General features: G+C 36.9%; 1 protein-coding gene across 1 annotated transcript in view; it reads left to right on the top strand.

Annotated features, from left to right (window-relative positions):
* The window catches only part of LOC137298143 (dynein axonemal heavy chain 7-like), a 77856-nt gene extending 59094 nt beyond the window's left edge, over positions 1-18762 (top strand). Inside the window, exons 57-71 of the mRNA XM_067830253.1 lie at positions 75-207; positions 1937-2215; positions 2800-3045; positions 3425-3517; positions 3934-4110; positions 4390-4551; positions 5624-5824; positions 6306-6323; positions 8447-8608; positions 8933-9118; positions 9595-9732; positions 14095-14325; positions 15419-15749; positions 16102-16205; positions 17238-18762. Of these exons, the coding sequence (XP_067686354.1) occupies positions 75-207; positions 1937-2215; positions 2800-3045; positions 3425-3517; positions 3934-4110; positions 4390-4551; positions 5624-5824; positions 6306-6323; positions 8447-8608; positions 8933-9118; positions 9595-9732; positions 14095-14325; positions 15419-15749; positions 16102-16205; positions 17238-17444 (2668 nt within the window). The 3' untranslated portion in view covers positions 17445-18762. The remainder of the gene's footprint in view (positions 1-74; positions 208-1936; positions 2216-2799; positions 3046-3424; positions 3518-3933; positions 4111-4389; positions 4552-5623; positions 5825-6305; positions 6324-8446; positions 8609-8932; positions 9119-9594; positions 9733-14094; positions 14326-15418; positions 15750-16101; positions 16206-17237) is intronic.
* Positions 18763-19349: the final 587 nt, after the last annotated feature.

Below are 19349 nucleotides of genomic sequence, written 5' to 3'. Positions count from 1 at the left end.
AAATAAACACAAAGACAAGACATCTCTTCAGTGAATTACCCTCAGTGTCACTAAGATGTGTGCTTGTGTTACAGACAGCTACAAGAGATTGAAGACAAGATCCTTGAGGTGTTGTCCAGCTCCGAGGGTAACATCTTGGAGGATGAGACTGCTATCAAGGTCTTGTCTTCATCCAAGAAACTTGCCAATGAAATTTCGGAGAAGCAGGTGAGTCCTACAATGCCATTTAAACATGGGGGTGATACTGACATACTTGAGGTGATACTGACATACTTGAGGTGTTCTTTGGTGTTATTTGAATCGTATCAAATGTTAATGATTTAACATCAGGGCTATGAACATGGCCCCCTAGTTTTCATTCTCTTCCCTCTGTCTATGTATATTGTATGTATATGCCCATCACCTTAACTCTATTAAAGCATGGTAACTCTGTATTATACACTGCTAACCAAGTCAGTTTGTATCCATGATACATTCTCATCTCTGTAGGGAGTTGTAAATATTTGGCCTGTTGTTCAGTAGTGTAATGTTTGATTCGTCTCTTATGGTTGGTGTGTTAAGACCTTACTTACATGATATACCTGGACTGTTGCTGAGTTATTAGATGCATTAAGATACACATATCTCCTCAGTAATACATACATACCATCTCTTTGCACATTAGAATAAACAGTGGCCCATTCAAATTCTGAAGTTTATTGATACAAAAGCAGTGTCCCATTCTGAATTCAGAAAATGGCTAAATATCCTGAAAATGACCCATTGTCAAAGTTCTCTATCCCATCAGATTTAGCGTGATGTGTTCTGAATGACAGTAAGATAACACTGAAAAGTCTACATCAATCATTGGTAGACTTTCATTTTCAAATCATTTTGAATTTTTATGAAACAATACATCACAAATGTGAAAGTCTAATAAGTTATTGAACTAATGAATGAACCCAATATTTATCCCAGGTAAAACAAGGATATGGTAAACAGCGTGGAGTAGTTAGTTTGCTGCAGGATGAAGGAGTATATGTGTTTATAGCACAAATCCTCTTGAATGAATTATTCCAGTTCAGGAAGATTTGTGTTGTGATGTTTATTTGCAAATACATGAATATTTCATCCTACTAAAATGCTTAGTCTGCACAAAAGAGGTTTGTGATGCGTGTAGTCATCAGAGTGCATGATGCAGTGTGGGATGACGTGAGTCACTGGGATACTGGAACCTGCACATGGGAAGTGGCACATTTTGCATGATTGAGATGTTTAGGGATGCAGTTTAAATATCGAAATTGAAGTGTAAGGCTGTTTTTAAGGAATAACTGTTCCAATGAACATTTTGTTTATATATATATATAGACACACATATTATGTATATTGTGTACCACAATATAGAATAGAATTTGTAGTTAGCCAAGCAATAAATTGTGTAATGTCATTTCTTTCATGTTACATATGCTGCCATGTTTAATACTGTTGTGCTATTTTCTTATCAAGCATGTCATAATCAAAAATAATATTAGGAATTGAATTGTTTAACTTTTTCAATAAAAATGCTAAATATCTTTAATTTTTGCTTTAGTGTATTTATATGTTCAATACAAGAATATCATTAAAGAACATGTTTCTAAGTGGTATAGCCTATAAACTGAATGTTGTTTTCCTTGGAACATACCATAGATATGCAATGTATCATAGGCGTAAGAATTCAGTGAATGCTGTAAAGTTTTGCAAGTGCCAGTCTAAATTGAGATATCTTTTTATGATTGATATCAGTTCTTTTTCAAACATAATAGAGGAATTTTAAACCCAACTAAAGAAATATCAGTCCAGTGTTTATGTAAAGCTTGTATAATCAGTTTTAAGTACAGGCTATCAAATGTTGTATGTTCTAATTTTATTCTGAATCACTGAAATATACATCACTCATCTGAAATGTACATGCTAGGCCGTAGCTGAGGAGACAGAGAAGAAGATTGACACAGCCAGAATGGGTTACACGCCAATTGCAATCCACAGCACCATCCTGTTCTTCTCCATTGCTGACCTAGCCAACATCGAGCCAATGTACCAGTACTCTCTCACCTGGTTTATCAACCTCTTCACCATGTCCATTGAGAACGCAGAGACATCTGAGGATCTTGCAACCAGGCTGAACAACCTGCATGATCACTTCACATACTCTCTGTACTGCAATGTGTGTCGTTCCCTGTTTGAGAAGGATAAGGTAGGAAGACATTGCTGTAGACTGCCTTGATGAGGGAATGGTTAAGATCATTCATGTCAAGAACTGTGTCTTTTCATTCTAGCTACTTCAAAACACATGGTGTTGATTTCTGGGCAGTCTATATACATGCTGATCATTGCAGTTGACCTTTGGTCATTAATTAATTACAGTGTGAGACCTGTTCAAGTGTGTGGTATTGTACTCATTATGGATTGTCATTAATGCTATCAGCCACTGATCGGCCTTATAACTCTTACATTACTGCACTGAGTGTCTAGAACTTTCAAAATTTGTATGTCCTTTATTTACAAAACTGACTTTGCTTGAACTTTGTTTTATTCTTTTTTTCTTTATCATGAAACTTAGATGTCAGTAACAATGATGCATGTATATGGATTTCAACTTCTAACCACTTTGAGTGTTATATTTCGGGACAGATGCTATGTATCACTTATGTCAAAGTATTCTAAAGATATCTTATCCAAGGTTGTGCATAAAAGGTAGAATATTGTTGAATGCAGGACAAGACAACATGCACTCAGCTTGCATTCATTCACTGACCAGGGCTTATTCTTCTATTTCAGCTTCTGTTCTCCTTCATCCTGTGTGTGAACATCCTGAAGCACAAGAAGGAGATAGATGATGATGAGTGGCGCTTCCTGCTGACTGGCGGCATCGGCCTGGACAACCCTCACAGCAACCCAACCACATGGCTGCCAGCCAAGTCTTGGGATGAAATATGTCGTCTTGATGAACTTGCACGCTTCAAGGGAATCCGCCAGAAGTTTGTCAGCTACAAGGATTCATGGAAGCTTGTCTATGATAGCCCAGTAAGTGTATTGTGACAAGTTGATGTTGATGTTGTTAGTAAGATGACAGTAATATACTCACCGTCTGTGCATGAACATAATGAACAAAATAATCTCATGATGCTGGAAGTGATTGAAATGACAAGGATGATGGTGTCACTGCAGGGAAACCTGGATTGATAATTAGATATACATTTCCAACAAGGATGAACGTGATGATAATCAGTCTTTGAGGATCATGATATTTGTGATGAATCATCCAAATTGTGAAGTAGTGATTTGTGAGGGTACAAACTTGCACAGTAGACAATGTTCAGTTGTACTGAAGTACTACTGACAGCAAGTTGGCTGTTATTGTTCTGTGGCAAGATGTCTCAGTGACAATTTCTTGTTCTTGTAGGAACCCCACCATGTGAAGTTCCCGGGAGAGTGGGATGAGAAGTTAGGATCTTTCCAGAAGATGTTAGTGCTGCGCTGTCTCCGGTCAGACAAGGTATGTAATCATCTAGATATGTGGTTGACGTTTCTCTGAGCTTACAGAGGGAAAGAGTTGGGTCATGAAACCAAACATTCCTCACCAGGATATACATTCTGATGCCCATGCCACTCCACTGAACTGTTGCTGGGATATTGCAAAAAGTAGCATAAATCTTTGGTTTAATATCACCTCAACTGACCAATCCATCAGCGTAGAGAATTGATTCAAGAGAAAGAAATATTAGAAAGTGACTGAAGTTCTCATTTATATATTAAACCCGTGAAAACTTTGTTCTCGTTTCATATTTAACTCGGACTCATGATAAATCTCCATATGGAACTTGCAAACACATGGTAATATATAATATAGGGGAAGTGAACCTTGCCCAGCCCATTTGAAGTTTGACATCACATGAACTTTCTTTCCAACAGGTGATCCCGTGTGTCCAGGAGTTTGTCACAGAGAAGATTGGGAAGAAGTTCATCGAGCCTCCACCTTTTGACCTTCCCAAAGCCTTCGGAGACAGTCACTGCTGTGCTCCATTGCTGTTTGTTCTGTCCCCTGGTGCTGACCCCATGGCTGCTCTGCTCAAGTTTGCTGATGACCAGGTGAGCTATAACAGAATTCAGTGGATTTCACTTATAGCTCTCTTTAAGTTTATATTCTTGTTTAGGATGCTTGATTAGCCACTGCCTCTTTGACACATGGCAGTAAAAGAGGAGTCATTAATATAGTCATATAGTGCAATGGCAGTTTTCAGGAAAACATTTGTCACATAGGAGAACATTGTCTTGGTCATGTGAGTCAGTTTATCAAAGGAGATATTCTTAACATTTTGGTATTGAAATTTTATATTTCATTGTAGTAATAATTACTTCTAAATTCAGGGCTTTGGCGGTGCCAAGTTTGACTCCCTGTCTTTGGGTCAAGGTCAAGGTCCTATTGCCCTGCAGATGATAGAGAAGGGCGTGAAGGAGGGAACCTGGGTCATGCTGCAGAACTGTCATCTCGCAGCATCATGGATGCCCACAATGGAAAAGATCTGTGAGGTGAGATTCAAGATCCTGCATGTGTCATCACAATGACTGCAGCAGAAAGCAGTTGTCCAGGCATTCCTGGCAATGGTCGTTGCTGTTAAAAAGATCTAGCTAAGCCCTCACAGTTTCCAGTTGTCCTGTGAGGATCTTCTATCAACAGTTTGGATCCCAGATAGTCACTGTTTAATTGTTTGTCAACACTATATACATTCTGACTGGTGGACAATAATATCTAAGCATTGCGTCACTTTCTTTTAGCTCATGTATCATTCTGACACACCATACATGAAAAAACTCACTTGTGTACTTATTATACCAGATCTAGATCTTGCTTGAATGCTTGAGTTTATGTATCATTCATCTGCTTCCAGCTCTAGCAGTCTGTCATTCTTGTTACAGCTCTGGAATCAACAGACTTAAGGTTTAATTTACACATTGTTTCCAGGAACTATAATACAACAGTTCAGGGAAATATCAGGGCATGAAACTGAAAATTTCAGCCGGACCACAAAAATATGCTAATATACATGTCTTAGAGTTTAACCCAACTGTCAGGCAGGTGAAATTTGAGAATCTGGCAGTTAAAAATAACCTGTCCTAGTTCATCGGGCAGTTAGGTATTTCAAACGCTGAACATATGGAGAAGATTTGTTCTACAGATGTCATGGAAGGAATGGAGATATATAAATCACAATGGCAAATTGAGTATCAACTGCATTAGGTGTAATGATTCTCTTCACAGTCTGAAGTGATAATTAACAGTCTTTCTCATTGGCTGAGATGTATTTTTACAATCAGCTCCTTAAGGGGCAATGCCTTTCTTTATTGTGGATTCAAAAGTTGCTTATTGTTTGCATTTCAATGAGATAAGCTTGATGGTTTTGTGTTCAGTATTATTCACTTTTACTGGTTCTGCAAAGTGGTTTGTAATTATAATGGTGGCACTAGTAAGGTGACTGAGATTAGAATAGTGTCCTTTAAGAAGTAGTCTGATTGGCTGAAAACATGTAAGTCTTTACCGTCAATGCTGATCACACAGTTCACAGAGGAGGACTCCCTGTTCACACATGCCCCTCTGCTTCAGGAGTTCAACCCCGAGACCACCCACCCTGACTTCCGGCTGTGGCTCACCAGCTACCCATCAACCACCTTCCCTGTCTCCATCCTACAGAATGGAGTCAAGATGACCAATGAACCACCCAAAGGTCTCCGCTTCAACATCATCAAGTCCTACCTTAGTGATCCTATATCAGACCCCGAGTTCTTTGCTAGTGTCAAAAATGAGGTAAATTTTGTTTTTCATGTTATTGTAGTGATTCAATACAAGATAGAATGTCATCATTTCATGTCAGTTTTGTTTCAACTAGCAATGAAAAGAAACAGCTGCGTTTGATGATATGCCAAACACTGTGCAGTGTTCTCACTCTTCATCTTGCATAGTCAGCTTAGTTGTTTACATGTTTTAATGATGATTGTGACGCATCTATGAATGATATGTTGGAATTCTGTTTACAGTTAGCTGAAACATTTTCATTCCTTTGAATTTGTTAAAAAAAGGGTTTCATTCACATTCAATTTTTAAAATATCTTCAGAGTTACTTATAATGAAAATACTTTCCTAATCTGAAAGAATAAGCTGATGCCAGAAAGTCATTTTTTCTTTATTTTCTTTCACATTACCTTTGATACAACATTCATGTTATCCCATGTATGACTGTCTTATATGGACACAAGTATATATATGTGGGATTTTGCCATTTCAACAGGGCACACTTGATAAAGCGGTGAGTTTCAAGGATCAAGTGCACAGTAAACGCATGTTCTGAGATATTCTTGTTGGTTATTTCAAATTTGAGTTTGTTGAAAAGTTTCCAGAGTCCAGGTTGGTATGATGCAGATTAAGGTTATTGTTACAAAGTTTCAAGTTTTGTTGAATGTTATTTTTTAGAATTTCTCTACATTTCTTTACATTTTCTTTGAACCTTAGGATATTTCTTACATAAGCAGTCATCCTGGTGTAACTGTCCACTATATCAACATAATGCCACATGACAACAGAATCTGTCTTTGAATTCCAAAAGGATAAAATATTTTTTGTCAGACATTTCCACACTATCAAATGAAAAGGAAATGTGAATTGAAATACTATAGTCAAAAGCTGTATACACACACTGTCCTCGCCCGAACAGGCAAACCCTGGTGTGTGAACACTAAGAAATACTTCAACACTACATCCTTTAAATGACTGAACTATCAAGTGTTCTTCAATGTAAATGTTAAAAACAGAAGCAAGTGTCATATCAGATTTTGGAGCTTTTTTTACTTAGTTTGTACTTGATATCAAATTTGATGTGTGACAGTAAATTTCTGAAGAATCAGTTTGAATTGTCTCGGTTTTCACATGGCGTCTTTGATGGACCAAACGTAGGAGCCAGTACATTTGTTCATTTTTGTCATTACTCGCTGACTGTCTGCTGAAAATGTCCATGGTTTATCAGAATATAGTCTGTTGTTGAAAAGCTGAAATATTGGTGAAACTGACACAAAACATTCATTAAACACTTTGAACTTGTTCTGAACTACTTCATTCTGACTTAATGACTTAAACATTTGGTCTAGTTACACATGGTGAGTGCTTGTATATACTGTAGTATATTTTTTACAGTGAATGTTGTACTTGCAACAGATTGCCATTCAACTGAATGATGAAGTTGATATGTTCTTTCCCAGTAGAAAACTAGAAGCACATCTGCGCATGTATGCATATGTATGGTTGTTGATTGAGAAGCGTTTCCTACGGAAGTAGATTCATGCATATTTGTTTTTCATATTCTGATTTGAAAACAATAATATGGCAGTGAATACACTGTATGATTCCAACAATGTATGTGGTAAGACAGGAAACATGCTATTCAAGCTTCATATCAAGCAATGCAAATACTTGTTAGAGTGATCCCTCACTCATTCTTCTCGGTCATCAGAAATAATCTAATCTTATGTATATTTGGACAACTCAAGCTGGATTTTGTACTGTCATGTTTGAAATACTGTAAGGCTGATGAACTGCATCCACAATGACTCAGTGACATGGTTGACGGTATGTGAAGTATCCTGATGGCATTAAGTTATGGTCACAATTTCGGTGACCAGATAATGATTCTAGACTGTATACTGAAGATATAATTAGTTCAGCTCTCACTCGTCTAACTGGAATATGCTGAGTTTGTTGTAAGAAACAATGTACAAGTAATAAACCCTAAAAAATTCAGGTGGCAAAGAGTTTATTGCTTTTAAAATATCATAGTGAACAAGGTTTTATTTTTATATCAAATTTGTACTACCTAAAGGTTTTCATGTATTGCCAACAACTATTAAAAGCAGAAACAAGAGCACCTTTATAGATTTTTAAAGGATTTACATACTCCAAAATACCAAAGTGAAAATCATTTGGAAACAACTTTGATATAAACATTTCAATGCTATACCTCGATGAGGCTGGTTGTAAACTACCGGTACCCTACAGAGTGGAATGTGTCTAGACTAGATATCTGTGCTGCAAGAAGTAAACTATTGTTTAACAACATTTATAATGTGTAACAACATTTATAATACAGAGAAAATACAACAGGGTAACATGAGAATTTACTATTGCATGATCAGGATGTAAGTGTATGTTTATATTTTTCTTATATGGGTATTTATATAGTGCTATAGCCCATCCCGCATGCATTCTCAAAGCGCTTCTTTGTTTTTCTTTCAATCATTAGACGTCAATACAGTTTTGACTCCCAGAATCATCAGATATGGTTCCACTGCATCATGTTCAGATCAATCATTGCTCATTGTGTGCAGTGAGGTTCCTCCTTTAGAACTGTTTATGTCAAGATACTATTTGTTGTTGTTTCAGGCTTGTTGGAAGAAACTACTATATGGCCTGTGCTTCTTCCATGCTCTGATTCAAGAGAGGAGGAAGTTTGGTCCACTGGGCTGGAACATCCCATACGAGTTCAACGAGACGGATCTCAGGATCAGTGTCCGTCAGCTGGCCATGTTCCTCAACGACTACGATGTAAGTATGAAAGTATAGCTGGGTTTAGTTTTAGAGAACAGAGTCATCAGGTACATTTTCATGTTTTCTTGACTACGACCGAAACTCTGGATTGTTACCATGGTTTGATGAGCTGGTAATGCAACTGTCAATGCCCATGTGCCTTACGACTTTTGTTTTGTATACACCTCAAGGAGATGAGAATAGAAATCAAGTGAACTCTAATTCATTGAACAGGTTTGTAACTTTTGAAGACTTTGTAGACAAATGTGAAATAAGCACATTATAATTGTTACTTCTTGTATGTCCATCCTTCTCTGACCAATGACATTGCCCTGTGTCCAGACCGTCCAGTTTGATGCCCTGCGCTACCTGACCGGAGAGTGTAACTATGGTGGTCGTGTCACTGATGACTGGGATCGACGAACGCTGCTCACCATCCTCAACAAATTCTACTGTTTTGACATCATTGAGCGTGAGGACTACTATTTTGATGTCAGCGGTCTCTTCTACTCCCCACCCACAGGAGATGTATGTTTTACTTTTCATTACAAGCTTCGTTGAAGCCTGCCACTTGTCTTCGATGTGACAGTAATATTTGCCAGCTTGCTTCAGTGTACTTTTGATCTGCAAGTAGTGTTGGTAAAAGCTTACCACACACATGATGAAAATGAATTAACAGTCTTCATCAAATTGAACATGTGATATATTCTGAACAAGGTTCACATAGTTGAAAGTGTCATCATGCACCATCATTTTGGAATGTGACGTCACATGTTTATCGCATCACAATTCCACCAACTCTGACACAAAATGTACAAAATTCTTCACAAAGATATATCTACATCCATTTTCAAAGACAAGTTGGTTGCTAAGTGTCCTTACAGACTTTACAAGATAAACATTTGAGTGTACAACTTGACCTTCAGTTTTCAGATATACAAGCCAGTTCACATGTGTGAAGCACCACATATGACTCCCATTGCATATGGTTGTATTTCTTTCAGTACGAGAGCTACATAGAGTACACTAAGAACTTGCCTTTAAATCCGTCCCCGGAGATCTTTGGTATGAATGCCAACGCTGACATCACCAAGGACCAGAAGGAAACTCAGACCTTGTTTGACAACATCCTTCTAACTCAGGTCAGTGGATCTCTAGTCAGATCTCTAGGGGGAGTCATGGTTATTGTAGGTTCTAGAGGATAGTTTGGATTTAGGATTGCCTTTTAAGAAAATAATTATGATTTTTATGATTGGGGGTGCAAAGTTATCTGCAAATTTATATAATGTCTCCAAATGCCTGAACATGAGTGCTGAGTCATGCATTACTCTGGCAGAAAATGTAGTAGGATTACTTTCCATTTGGTTTTCAAATGTTAGTTAATTAAACTGGAGCCTCCTAAGTACTATTTTCTGCCACCAGTTGGATCATGTTCACATGGGCATGCTCCTCTGGCCATAATTAAAAGTAGAGTTACATCCCTTGGTTAATTCAGAATCATGGGTGTGAAACATCATGATTATTGTATGAAACCATGATCAACCTGTTGGTTCACCAAAGTTGTACATGCTTTTGACAAGTGTCACTTTGCTCTCACTTCAAGCTGGGCAGTCTGTCATAATAATTTGAATATTATCTCGATTAGGCTGTGATCATTGTGGTTTACAAGTCATCACTGTGATTTCAATAGGGAAAGACAATCTTTGTGTCGTTGGCTCAGTTTGTGAAGTTGGAATTTTCCTTGTGTCATCTGTTTGTTCATGTCAAAAAGCATGTCAGCGTTTAATTGCTTTTTGTCCGTGGCAGTGGGCCGGGAAAGCGAGCTTTGTTTGGTTATTTGACATGTGTTTGTGTATAGACATTAATGTACATTAACTGGACCAGAATAATTCTCCACAGTGACTTTTTAGATGTGATGCAGTTGTCTTGTGGTCAGTAGCATTATCAATTTATTTGTAGCAAAATATATGCAAATATTTGAGTTGGTGATATCTAAGTGAGTTTGTTGTCTGTATATGTGATGAGTAGTAAAAATCCGTCATGAAATGGTAGGCATTACATGATACACTGTGTATATTGACATTGCAGTAGATGTTCATGTTATGCTGTGTGTTCTCGTCTCTTGAGAACCTAGAGGGCAGAAGAAAGCGTTAAAATTTAATTCAGAACACTACTGGTCTGTTGTATGGCTGTAAATTTGGAAGAATCACCAAAATCCGATCTGCTTCCTCTGTCTGCCGCTGTATCGCTGTTTGTAAGGGGACAGCATAAAAATGGATAGCTGAAGCTGTAAGGCAGAGTTACTCAACTTCATTTAGAAAATACTTCTGATGAAATACAACAGTCACATTTCTCTGAAAGAAGAAGTTTTAATTTGTGTCTAAAGATATATTCACGTAGGAAAATAGGTTAATATGTATATATTTAAGTTTTGGGCAGGATGGCACTTTAGGACCAGTGTCAGATGAGCAACACACAGCAAATATGTATATATGTATAAACACACTAGAAATGTTCATTATCCAAGACAGATGGCCACAAGTAACTGCCACATGTTGATGTGGCACCAGCAATTTCACACTGTTGACCAATTTCATATCCGTATACATGCACAGTGTAGTATTCATGGAAAAGCACACAAATGACATAAAATTTGGACATTGCATGAACTAATGTATTATGTATTTCATTTTTTGCATGCTGTATGCACTCTCCACTAAAATTTCATGTGGAATGCGTCAACCCCTATTTGCTGAATACGCTGTGTTGTGTGTTTGGGGTTTGTAGAAACGGGTAAGACAGACATATATAGTACTTGACTCAGTCTGTCCCTTGCTGCATAGATACTCACCTTTCCATCTCTAGGGTGACTTTATTTCAGTAAAATCTGAATCTAAATCTGTTGACAATTTGAAGTCAGATCATCCATCTTGGAAAAAATTTAATGGATGAAATTTTTGAAAACCGACTTTATTTTAAACATTTTCATATTTTGATGATTTTTTATATAATCACAGCTAGTAAAACTGTAAGTCTTGTTAAGACTGTTTTATTTTAAGGTCATTTGTATATATTATTTTGGCTTTTTAAAAGAAACCCTCTAGACTTTAATGAAAAAAAATTGTTATGGAGGATTAGCTACAGAAACATGTCTTATTTTCAAATCCTAATCAAGATCTTCAAAATGTCTGACAATCCTACCTGGCTGTCGCTGAACTGTGACCTGGTTATCTTACATAGACTTGCTTCTTTTTTTCCTTAATAAAAGCTCATAGAGGTACTTAAGCATTTCTTGCCAATCTAACAAATGCTTATCTTAAAAACACTGCCTGTATAAGATGTGATCTATTTGAATTTTTTTTAATTTTATAGAGAAAAACCAAGAATTGAAGTCAAAGTATGTTTTAAATGACGCTTCATTTTCCTTCACGTACCTGAATGAATGGTTGTCATTAAGGATCTTTGATTCCATGATGGAATTAGACCTTATACAGGCAGTTGTACATGTAGTACTTAACAATTGCTAGTTTCTTAGTGAGTGAACTTATATATGTATAATCACTAAACATTTACTGAGGACCATGCTTTTGAATTATGATGACTGTTTTCGACTGACTTTTCTCATCTAGTGTGGAGTTTAGTATTACAAGTATTTATTCTTTGGCACTTATATCTCATGTGAATAATTAGACCTTTTATGTGGTTGTGTAGATTTAGTGCATTGTTTGTGTCACAATGGTGAGAATTTTGTCAATATTTACGGTAAGTACCAACAAATGATGTTAAATGTTCATACCAAATTAATTTAAACCATGGATCTCATAATTACTGTTACTAGGATTCCAATGTGAGTTACAGTGTGTGATTGATGTACATTTGAAATTGACAACACTCACATGCATGCTACACTCCTTTCTTACATGTCATCAGTGAAATTTACAAATGTAATTTTCTAATTACTATATACAGGCAGATATCCAGGTAGTATAAAATATAGTGTAATGAACTAGACAGGTAATGCTAGATGATGAATGCTAGATGAACGCTAGATAGGATATAAGAATAGTGGATGACATGTCCTCACTGTCACATTATCCTTCATGTCATGTTCATTGCACACGTCTCACTCACAGGTGACCATTCTTGACGAGAAATAGAAATGTAACAGTATTTAATAGTAATGTACATATTTGTACAGAAATTGTGCCATGTTTAAACTGTGATGCATCTTGTAAATAGTAATGGGTATAATTTGTGAGCCAGTTTTTGGTGTTTCCAGTCATGATATTGCTGTAGTATTGTTAAAAGCAACACAAAACTAGACTCATTCACTGTAACTTGTTATCATTTGTCTCAAATATTCTTTGAGTGAGTGAACCTGCGTCCATCCAAATTTTACAGTTACAGGATTTCTTTTTTGGTAAGATGTACTGATATTTCTATTTCTGTATCTCATCAGCACTTCATTCAAGAATTAATTTTCATTAGATGTCCTGTGCAAATCCATATGCATACATCACCTGAGAATGACGATAGTTTAGATGTTAAATCTTTATCATTACTACACAATGGATATTTGGCAGCAAATTGGAGAAAAGTATTCAGTCATTTAGAATGTGTATTGGTAAATTGTTTCTGAAAATGATTTTGTCTACAAATTGACTCTCAGTTTAAATGAATCTATGTTATACTTTGTAGTTTGATCCTTATAACCCCAAATAACTCATTGACAGATTTACATTGTACAAAGGATATAGTCATTTGAAAGGAATATTCTGTCATTAAAAGACTTAAATTGAAAACTGTAACCAAGCTAGTGAGACCACAATTGAAAAATAAATAACAATTTGCTTTGTTTACACAGATAAGTAGAAAATATATCCACAGCATGAATATCAGTATAAGCATTGTCCAGTAAAACTTGCATGAACAGATTTTTCATATCTATATCTATATGTATATATATAAAGATGGATATAAATTTCTAAATATTTTACCTGTCTGCATGACCTCATTTTTTAATTTCAAAATGCACATTTTTTCAAACTTTATTCCATATAAACATAAAGTCACTTTATGAATTAAGACATGTGATTTTATGTATGATTTCATTCAAAAGTAACAGCCTGGAACAAGTATCTGTAATCAATATCATTGTTATTTTCATGAAAAGAATTATGTGAAATGATTTGTTTACTTTAGCAATGCTATAGAAGGGATTATCAGTATTGGACCATCTGTCATATCCTCCGTGTGCCACCATCACTGTTGTTGATTTCACAGTATACCGTACAAGGCTGCCATGTAAAGATATTCATATGTCATTATTGTATTGTGAAGCTGTATTCACTCTGTTCCAATGTGGCTTTCTTGCACCTTCAGAACGCAGAAGTATTGTTAGCTTTACAGGTGCTTTTGTTTTCTTCCAGATGTAAGACCGTTTGCTTACATGTAGAACTGTGGAACAGAAAACAATATCGTCATCATTGTTTACCTTCTTGCAGGCAAGAGCTTCAGCAAAGGGAGGTAAATCTACTGATGATGTTGTGGACGAGGTTGCGGCAGACATCTTGTCGAGACTACCCAACAACTTCGATACTGATGCAGCTCTGCGTAAATATCCAACATCCTACAAGCAGAGCATGAACACTGTGCTTGTACAAGAGATGGTTCGCTTCAATCGACTGCTCATCACAGTCAGAGCCAGTCTCATCAACATCAGGAAGGCAATAAAGGTCAGTATACACATCAGAAGCAAATGATTGGTCATGCTCGGTCAGAGTTATTGAATCATCCTATGACTCAGATGTTTCGGTAACACTGGGACAGAAGTATGGAGAGGTCACTACTGCTAAGTCACAAGTATCAAGTCACCAGTTATTCTCTGAAGTAGACAAGTTGCATATTTCAGCCAACAATTTTGTCATTAAAACATTGTAGTTGTAATGTATGTAGCTGAACTATCTACACCTTAGTTTTAGGGTGTGTTTCTTCTTCTGTGTCTGGACTTTCCCTTAACTGAGCTATGATTTCGTATTGTGAAATCATATGTGTGGTGATTCTCACTGTTGAAATGCTGAGAGACTGGTTTGTCTCTTGTATACTCTGAAGTATTTATGTGATTAGCCATGCTTCATCAGATGTGTTAGTTGATAGTCATAAAGGAGTGACATAGAATGATCTATCATGCTTTGACTAACATGTCAAACACTGGTATGGCAACAATACTGTTGTAAAAGATATGCAGTATTCCATCTTACAAAGTTGTTAAGAATTTACACTTTCAATGCCTTTACACTCGTAGATGAGGTGAATCTGATCAGCAAAATGGAACAAAAAATGCATTTGCATTATTTTTTTTGTGAACCTTATTTAAAACCACCTAGTAAAATCCTTCAGTGAGTTCATTATGATTTATATGTCGGTCATGATGATTTATATTTATATGTCAGATACTTCCAAAGAAAAACGCCAGCTGAATGCAGGTGTTATATGATGAATCACTGGCCAAGGGAAGATTGTCAGTATGTGACAGACTTTCTGACACTATGTTCCTCCATCACTTTGAATACCAACATCCGCTTTTCACCAGTGAAGCAAGCCACTCACTGGTTCCACCACTCCATACAACAATTATGACTCCCAGGAATTAGAGAAGGTGTCACAGCATTGCCTGGCACACATTAGATGTGCAGCTTTTATGCCACATTGCTGTTGTGTTTATTCTGTGGTCATGTACAAACAGCTGTACAGAAAGTATTGACTTTGGTCCAGAATGACTTCACATAGGGACCACACTGTAATTCTTCCTTCTCTTTCCTTGTTCAGGGCCTGGTTGTCATGTCGTCAGAGCTGGAGGAGGTGGTGATGAGCATCCTCAAGGGCAAGATCCCTGGGATGTGGATGAAGAGGTCCTACCCATCTCTGAAGCCATTGGGCAGTTATGTAAATGACTTCCTGTCTCGTCTCAAGTTCCTCCAAGACTGGTACGACACTGGCCCACCTACTTGCTTCTGGGTGTCAGGTTTCTTCTTTACACAGGCTTTCTTGACTGGAGCTCAGCAGAATTATGCCAGGAAGTACACCATCCCCATTGATCTCCTTGGCTTTGACTATGAAGTTCTGGATGATAAGGAGTATGATGAGCCCCCTGAAGATGGTGAGTATTCATATTGTAGTTGATGATGATTATTATTAGCCATGGCAACATTGTGTCTGTTGGATGTTTCTGCTGCAACTGATCTTTTATAAAGGATTCAGTAAATCATTCATTTCATAAAGATAGAATCTTTTTCAGATCTGTTTTATTCCTTAAACATTCTCAGTTAATGTCTTACTGATGTAGAATATTAATGACAGTTGACAGTCACTAACTTATCATCCTGATTTCAGTTAACACAAGTCAGGAAGGCATGAAAAGGCTCTGTAATTTTTCATATTCAATCAGTCGGTTACGTGTTATAGAGATTAATATGTTATGAACTTCTCATTGTGGAACTCCTTGTTTCCAGGTGTGTATGTTTATGGTCTCTTCGTGGATGGTGCCCGATGGGATCGCAAGGGCAAAAGACTTGCAGAGTCATTGCCGAAGGTCTTGTTTGACACTATGCCACCGGTAAGCAGATCAGTGGACTAGACACTTACAGAGTCTATGATGTCTGCCTTTGCATTTCCATTCCTCTAATTACCCGCGAAGGTCCAGGGATAGAATAGGCCTTCAGCAACCCATGCTTGCCATAAAAGGCAAATATGCTTGTCGTAAGAGGCGACCAACGGGATAGGGTGGTCAGGCTGGCTGACTTGGTTGGCACATGTCATCAGTTCCCAATTGCACAGATCGATGCTCATGTTGTTGATCACTGGATTGTCTTGTCCAGACTTGATTATTTACAGACCTCCTCCATATAGCTGGAATATGGCTGAGTGCAGCATTAAACTAAACTCACTCACTCACTCCATTCCTTTAATTCTTTTAGTTTATGTGACTTCGGCAAGATCTGTCACTGTACCTTGTAATATGCATCTGTTTGAATCAAGCAGTGAAGGTCTGGGTTAGAATGGGTCTTCAGCAACCCATGCTTTTCATGAGAGGTGACTAACAGGATCAGATGGTCAGATTTGCTGACTTAGTTGATACATGTCATCATATGCTGAGTCCTCGCTGGATTGTGTGATCCTGACTTAATTAACTACAGACTGCTGTCATACAGAGTGCATCATGAAACAAGAAACAAACTGTTGTTCAGATGCTGTTTTCTATGTCAATGACTGTAAATATAGAAACACACCAGGAGTTTGTCTCTCACATTCACAGCAATATGATTGGACTTCAACATATTTTCCTGGTGGTTATAAGATCATAAGAACCAGAAGGGCAGTGCATTTGTGGGGATGTTTGGTGATGTGTATTACATTCTGCAATATGTATGATATGTGTGTAACAACCTCACACATGAGGCAGAACCAGCAACCAGCTGGTAAACAATAAGATTACCAAGCTTGAAGTGTACAAGATGGAAGACAGTCAAATTGGCACCGGTATTCTCAGTATTACTGCTGACACTTCTCATTTTAGCATCCTTACCTATTTCCATACCCATTTAAACCATTAATTGTATTACCTGACCTAAATATTTTCTGTCCTCAGCTTTGGCTGAAGCCATTAAAGAGGTCTGACATCCCGGACAAGCCTGTGTACAAGTGCCCAGTGTACAAGACCAGTGAGAGAAGAGGGACATTGTCCACTACTGGCCACTCTACAAACTTTGTTATTGCTATGATGATTCCATCAGACAAACCAGAATCACACTGGATCGGACGGGGAGTTGCTTTGTTGTGTCAGTTGGACAACTAGCTGACACTTTGGAAACACCTTTATTGTTACCATGGCAATGTTGTGCTTTTGTTTTGTCTTTTTAAAAAAAGTATTTATCATTTCTAGTTTTTGCGATTACTGAAATATTGCCTTTCCTTGGCCATGGAAACCAAATTTTACCATTCATTAATGGGTATTTTCTTTATATGTATGAAGCAAAAGTAAAACAGATATAACACAAATGTTACTTACCAAGCAATGCAGTTTTTGCTGTTTGTGTTAATGTTCATGCATGGACTGCACACTGTGATATCTAGTTTGTTTGTTTTTATGCTATATATTATTATTTTTATTATTTTTTTAATACATGATAATTTTCAGCATTGCCAAAGTTTGAGAGAAGGGGTGTAAGATAATCCATCCAATATTTGTGTGTGTATTTCAGTATTACTTTCTTTAGTTTTAAATCCTGCAGATGTTTAATAATTTGTTCACATGTCAGCATCCACAGTTTTCTACCTCTGGGATTCATGTATGTCTTGCAATGATATATTAAACTTTTTAGTTCCTGATAATAGTTAGTGTAATGGTCATACTTGAAAAATACCGAATATTTAAAATCAGGAATTTGTAGGATATGATGATAAGCATACAAGTTTGTGTTGTTGGTTGTCCACTACATCGGGACTTTAGCTGTCAAAAATCTAATGGCCATTACTGTGAAATCAGACTATGTCTATGGACAAGTCTACTTATAAACCATTGCCAGTCATTTTAGGAATGTTTTGTAGAATAATTCATGTGCCAGTGTCCAGTAGCATGGAGTGTATCAGTGTGTAGACTAATGTTGATTCCGGCATATTTGAAGGTTTCCTTATTATTACCTGGTCTCAGGATACTTTATTGAAATCACCAAAACTGAAAAAAAAACCAACAACGTTCAAGCCTTCTGATGAAACTCAACTTGTGAGTTAATTATATCTAAGGTGTACTTGCTGGATTTGAGTTTTTCTATGATTTGTGATAGGATTTTGCAATGATTCCGTCCTCAGCATTTGAAGTGTGCTGTATAGAAGTGTTATGTGGAGTAGATATTTCTATACATACTGTATATATCTTGCTCATCTGTGATACCTACATTGTACATACTGAGATATGTTTATTATTTTCTATTGACAAGTCGTTCACTGTGTACTGACTATATTGCTTTAGTTGCTGTGAATATAAATCTGTACTTATGGATTGGAGAACCGTCACTAAATATCATGTAGGTTTTGTATATGAATCATTGGGAAATAAAGAACGGCTGTTTGAAAGTGAATATGAAGTCAATAAAAATATTGATCTGATGTATAAACTGTAATTTATTGTAATGCTTTTTCTAACAGTTTAGAAGGAACTAACTAGCTTCCTTTACCAGGCAACAAGAACTCATAAACACCTTCGAAATGGAAAACTCATGTTTTGCAACAATATAGCAGCTATAAATCAGTTATAAATATACAGTTATAACTGTATCAGTAGCAGTGTCTGCACACATGTCACAGTTATGAACTCTACTTCATGTTGGATGCTTCAGGGTCAGGATGGAGAGAATGGGGATAGGGAGAAAAAACAAAAATATTTCAATATTGATAGAACTGAATACTTATTCTGTCAATTTGTTTCATACATGGGGCACATAACTGAGATATGCTGCTGACAAAAATATGGAAACTGATAAAATAATCATGAAGATGCAATGACAGTGTCTATAAATTCATGCATAATAGTGTGTAATTAGTAGGGCGATGTGTGTAACAATGCATGCAGAGAACCTTGCCATCCTGTTGATGAACTTGCGTGTAGTTACTTTTGTTATTGCCCTCCGCCCAAAGCTGCGTGTTGAAATTTTGGAACCTAGCGAGGAGAGACAGGCACAGGGACCTTATTTACCCTCCAATC

Source organism: Haliotis asinina, chromosome 10 (genome assembly GCF_037392515.1).
Source record: "Haliotis asinina isolate JCU_RB_2024 chromosome 10, JCU_Hal_asi_v2, whole genome shotgun sequence".
Classification (NCBI taxonomy): Eukaryota; Metazoa; Mollusca; class Gastropoda; order Lepetellida; family Haliotidae; genus Haliotis; species Haliotis asinina.
This window is presented reverse-complemented; position numbering and strand designations above follow the sequence as displayed.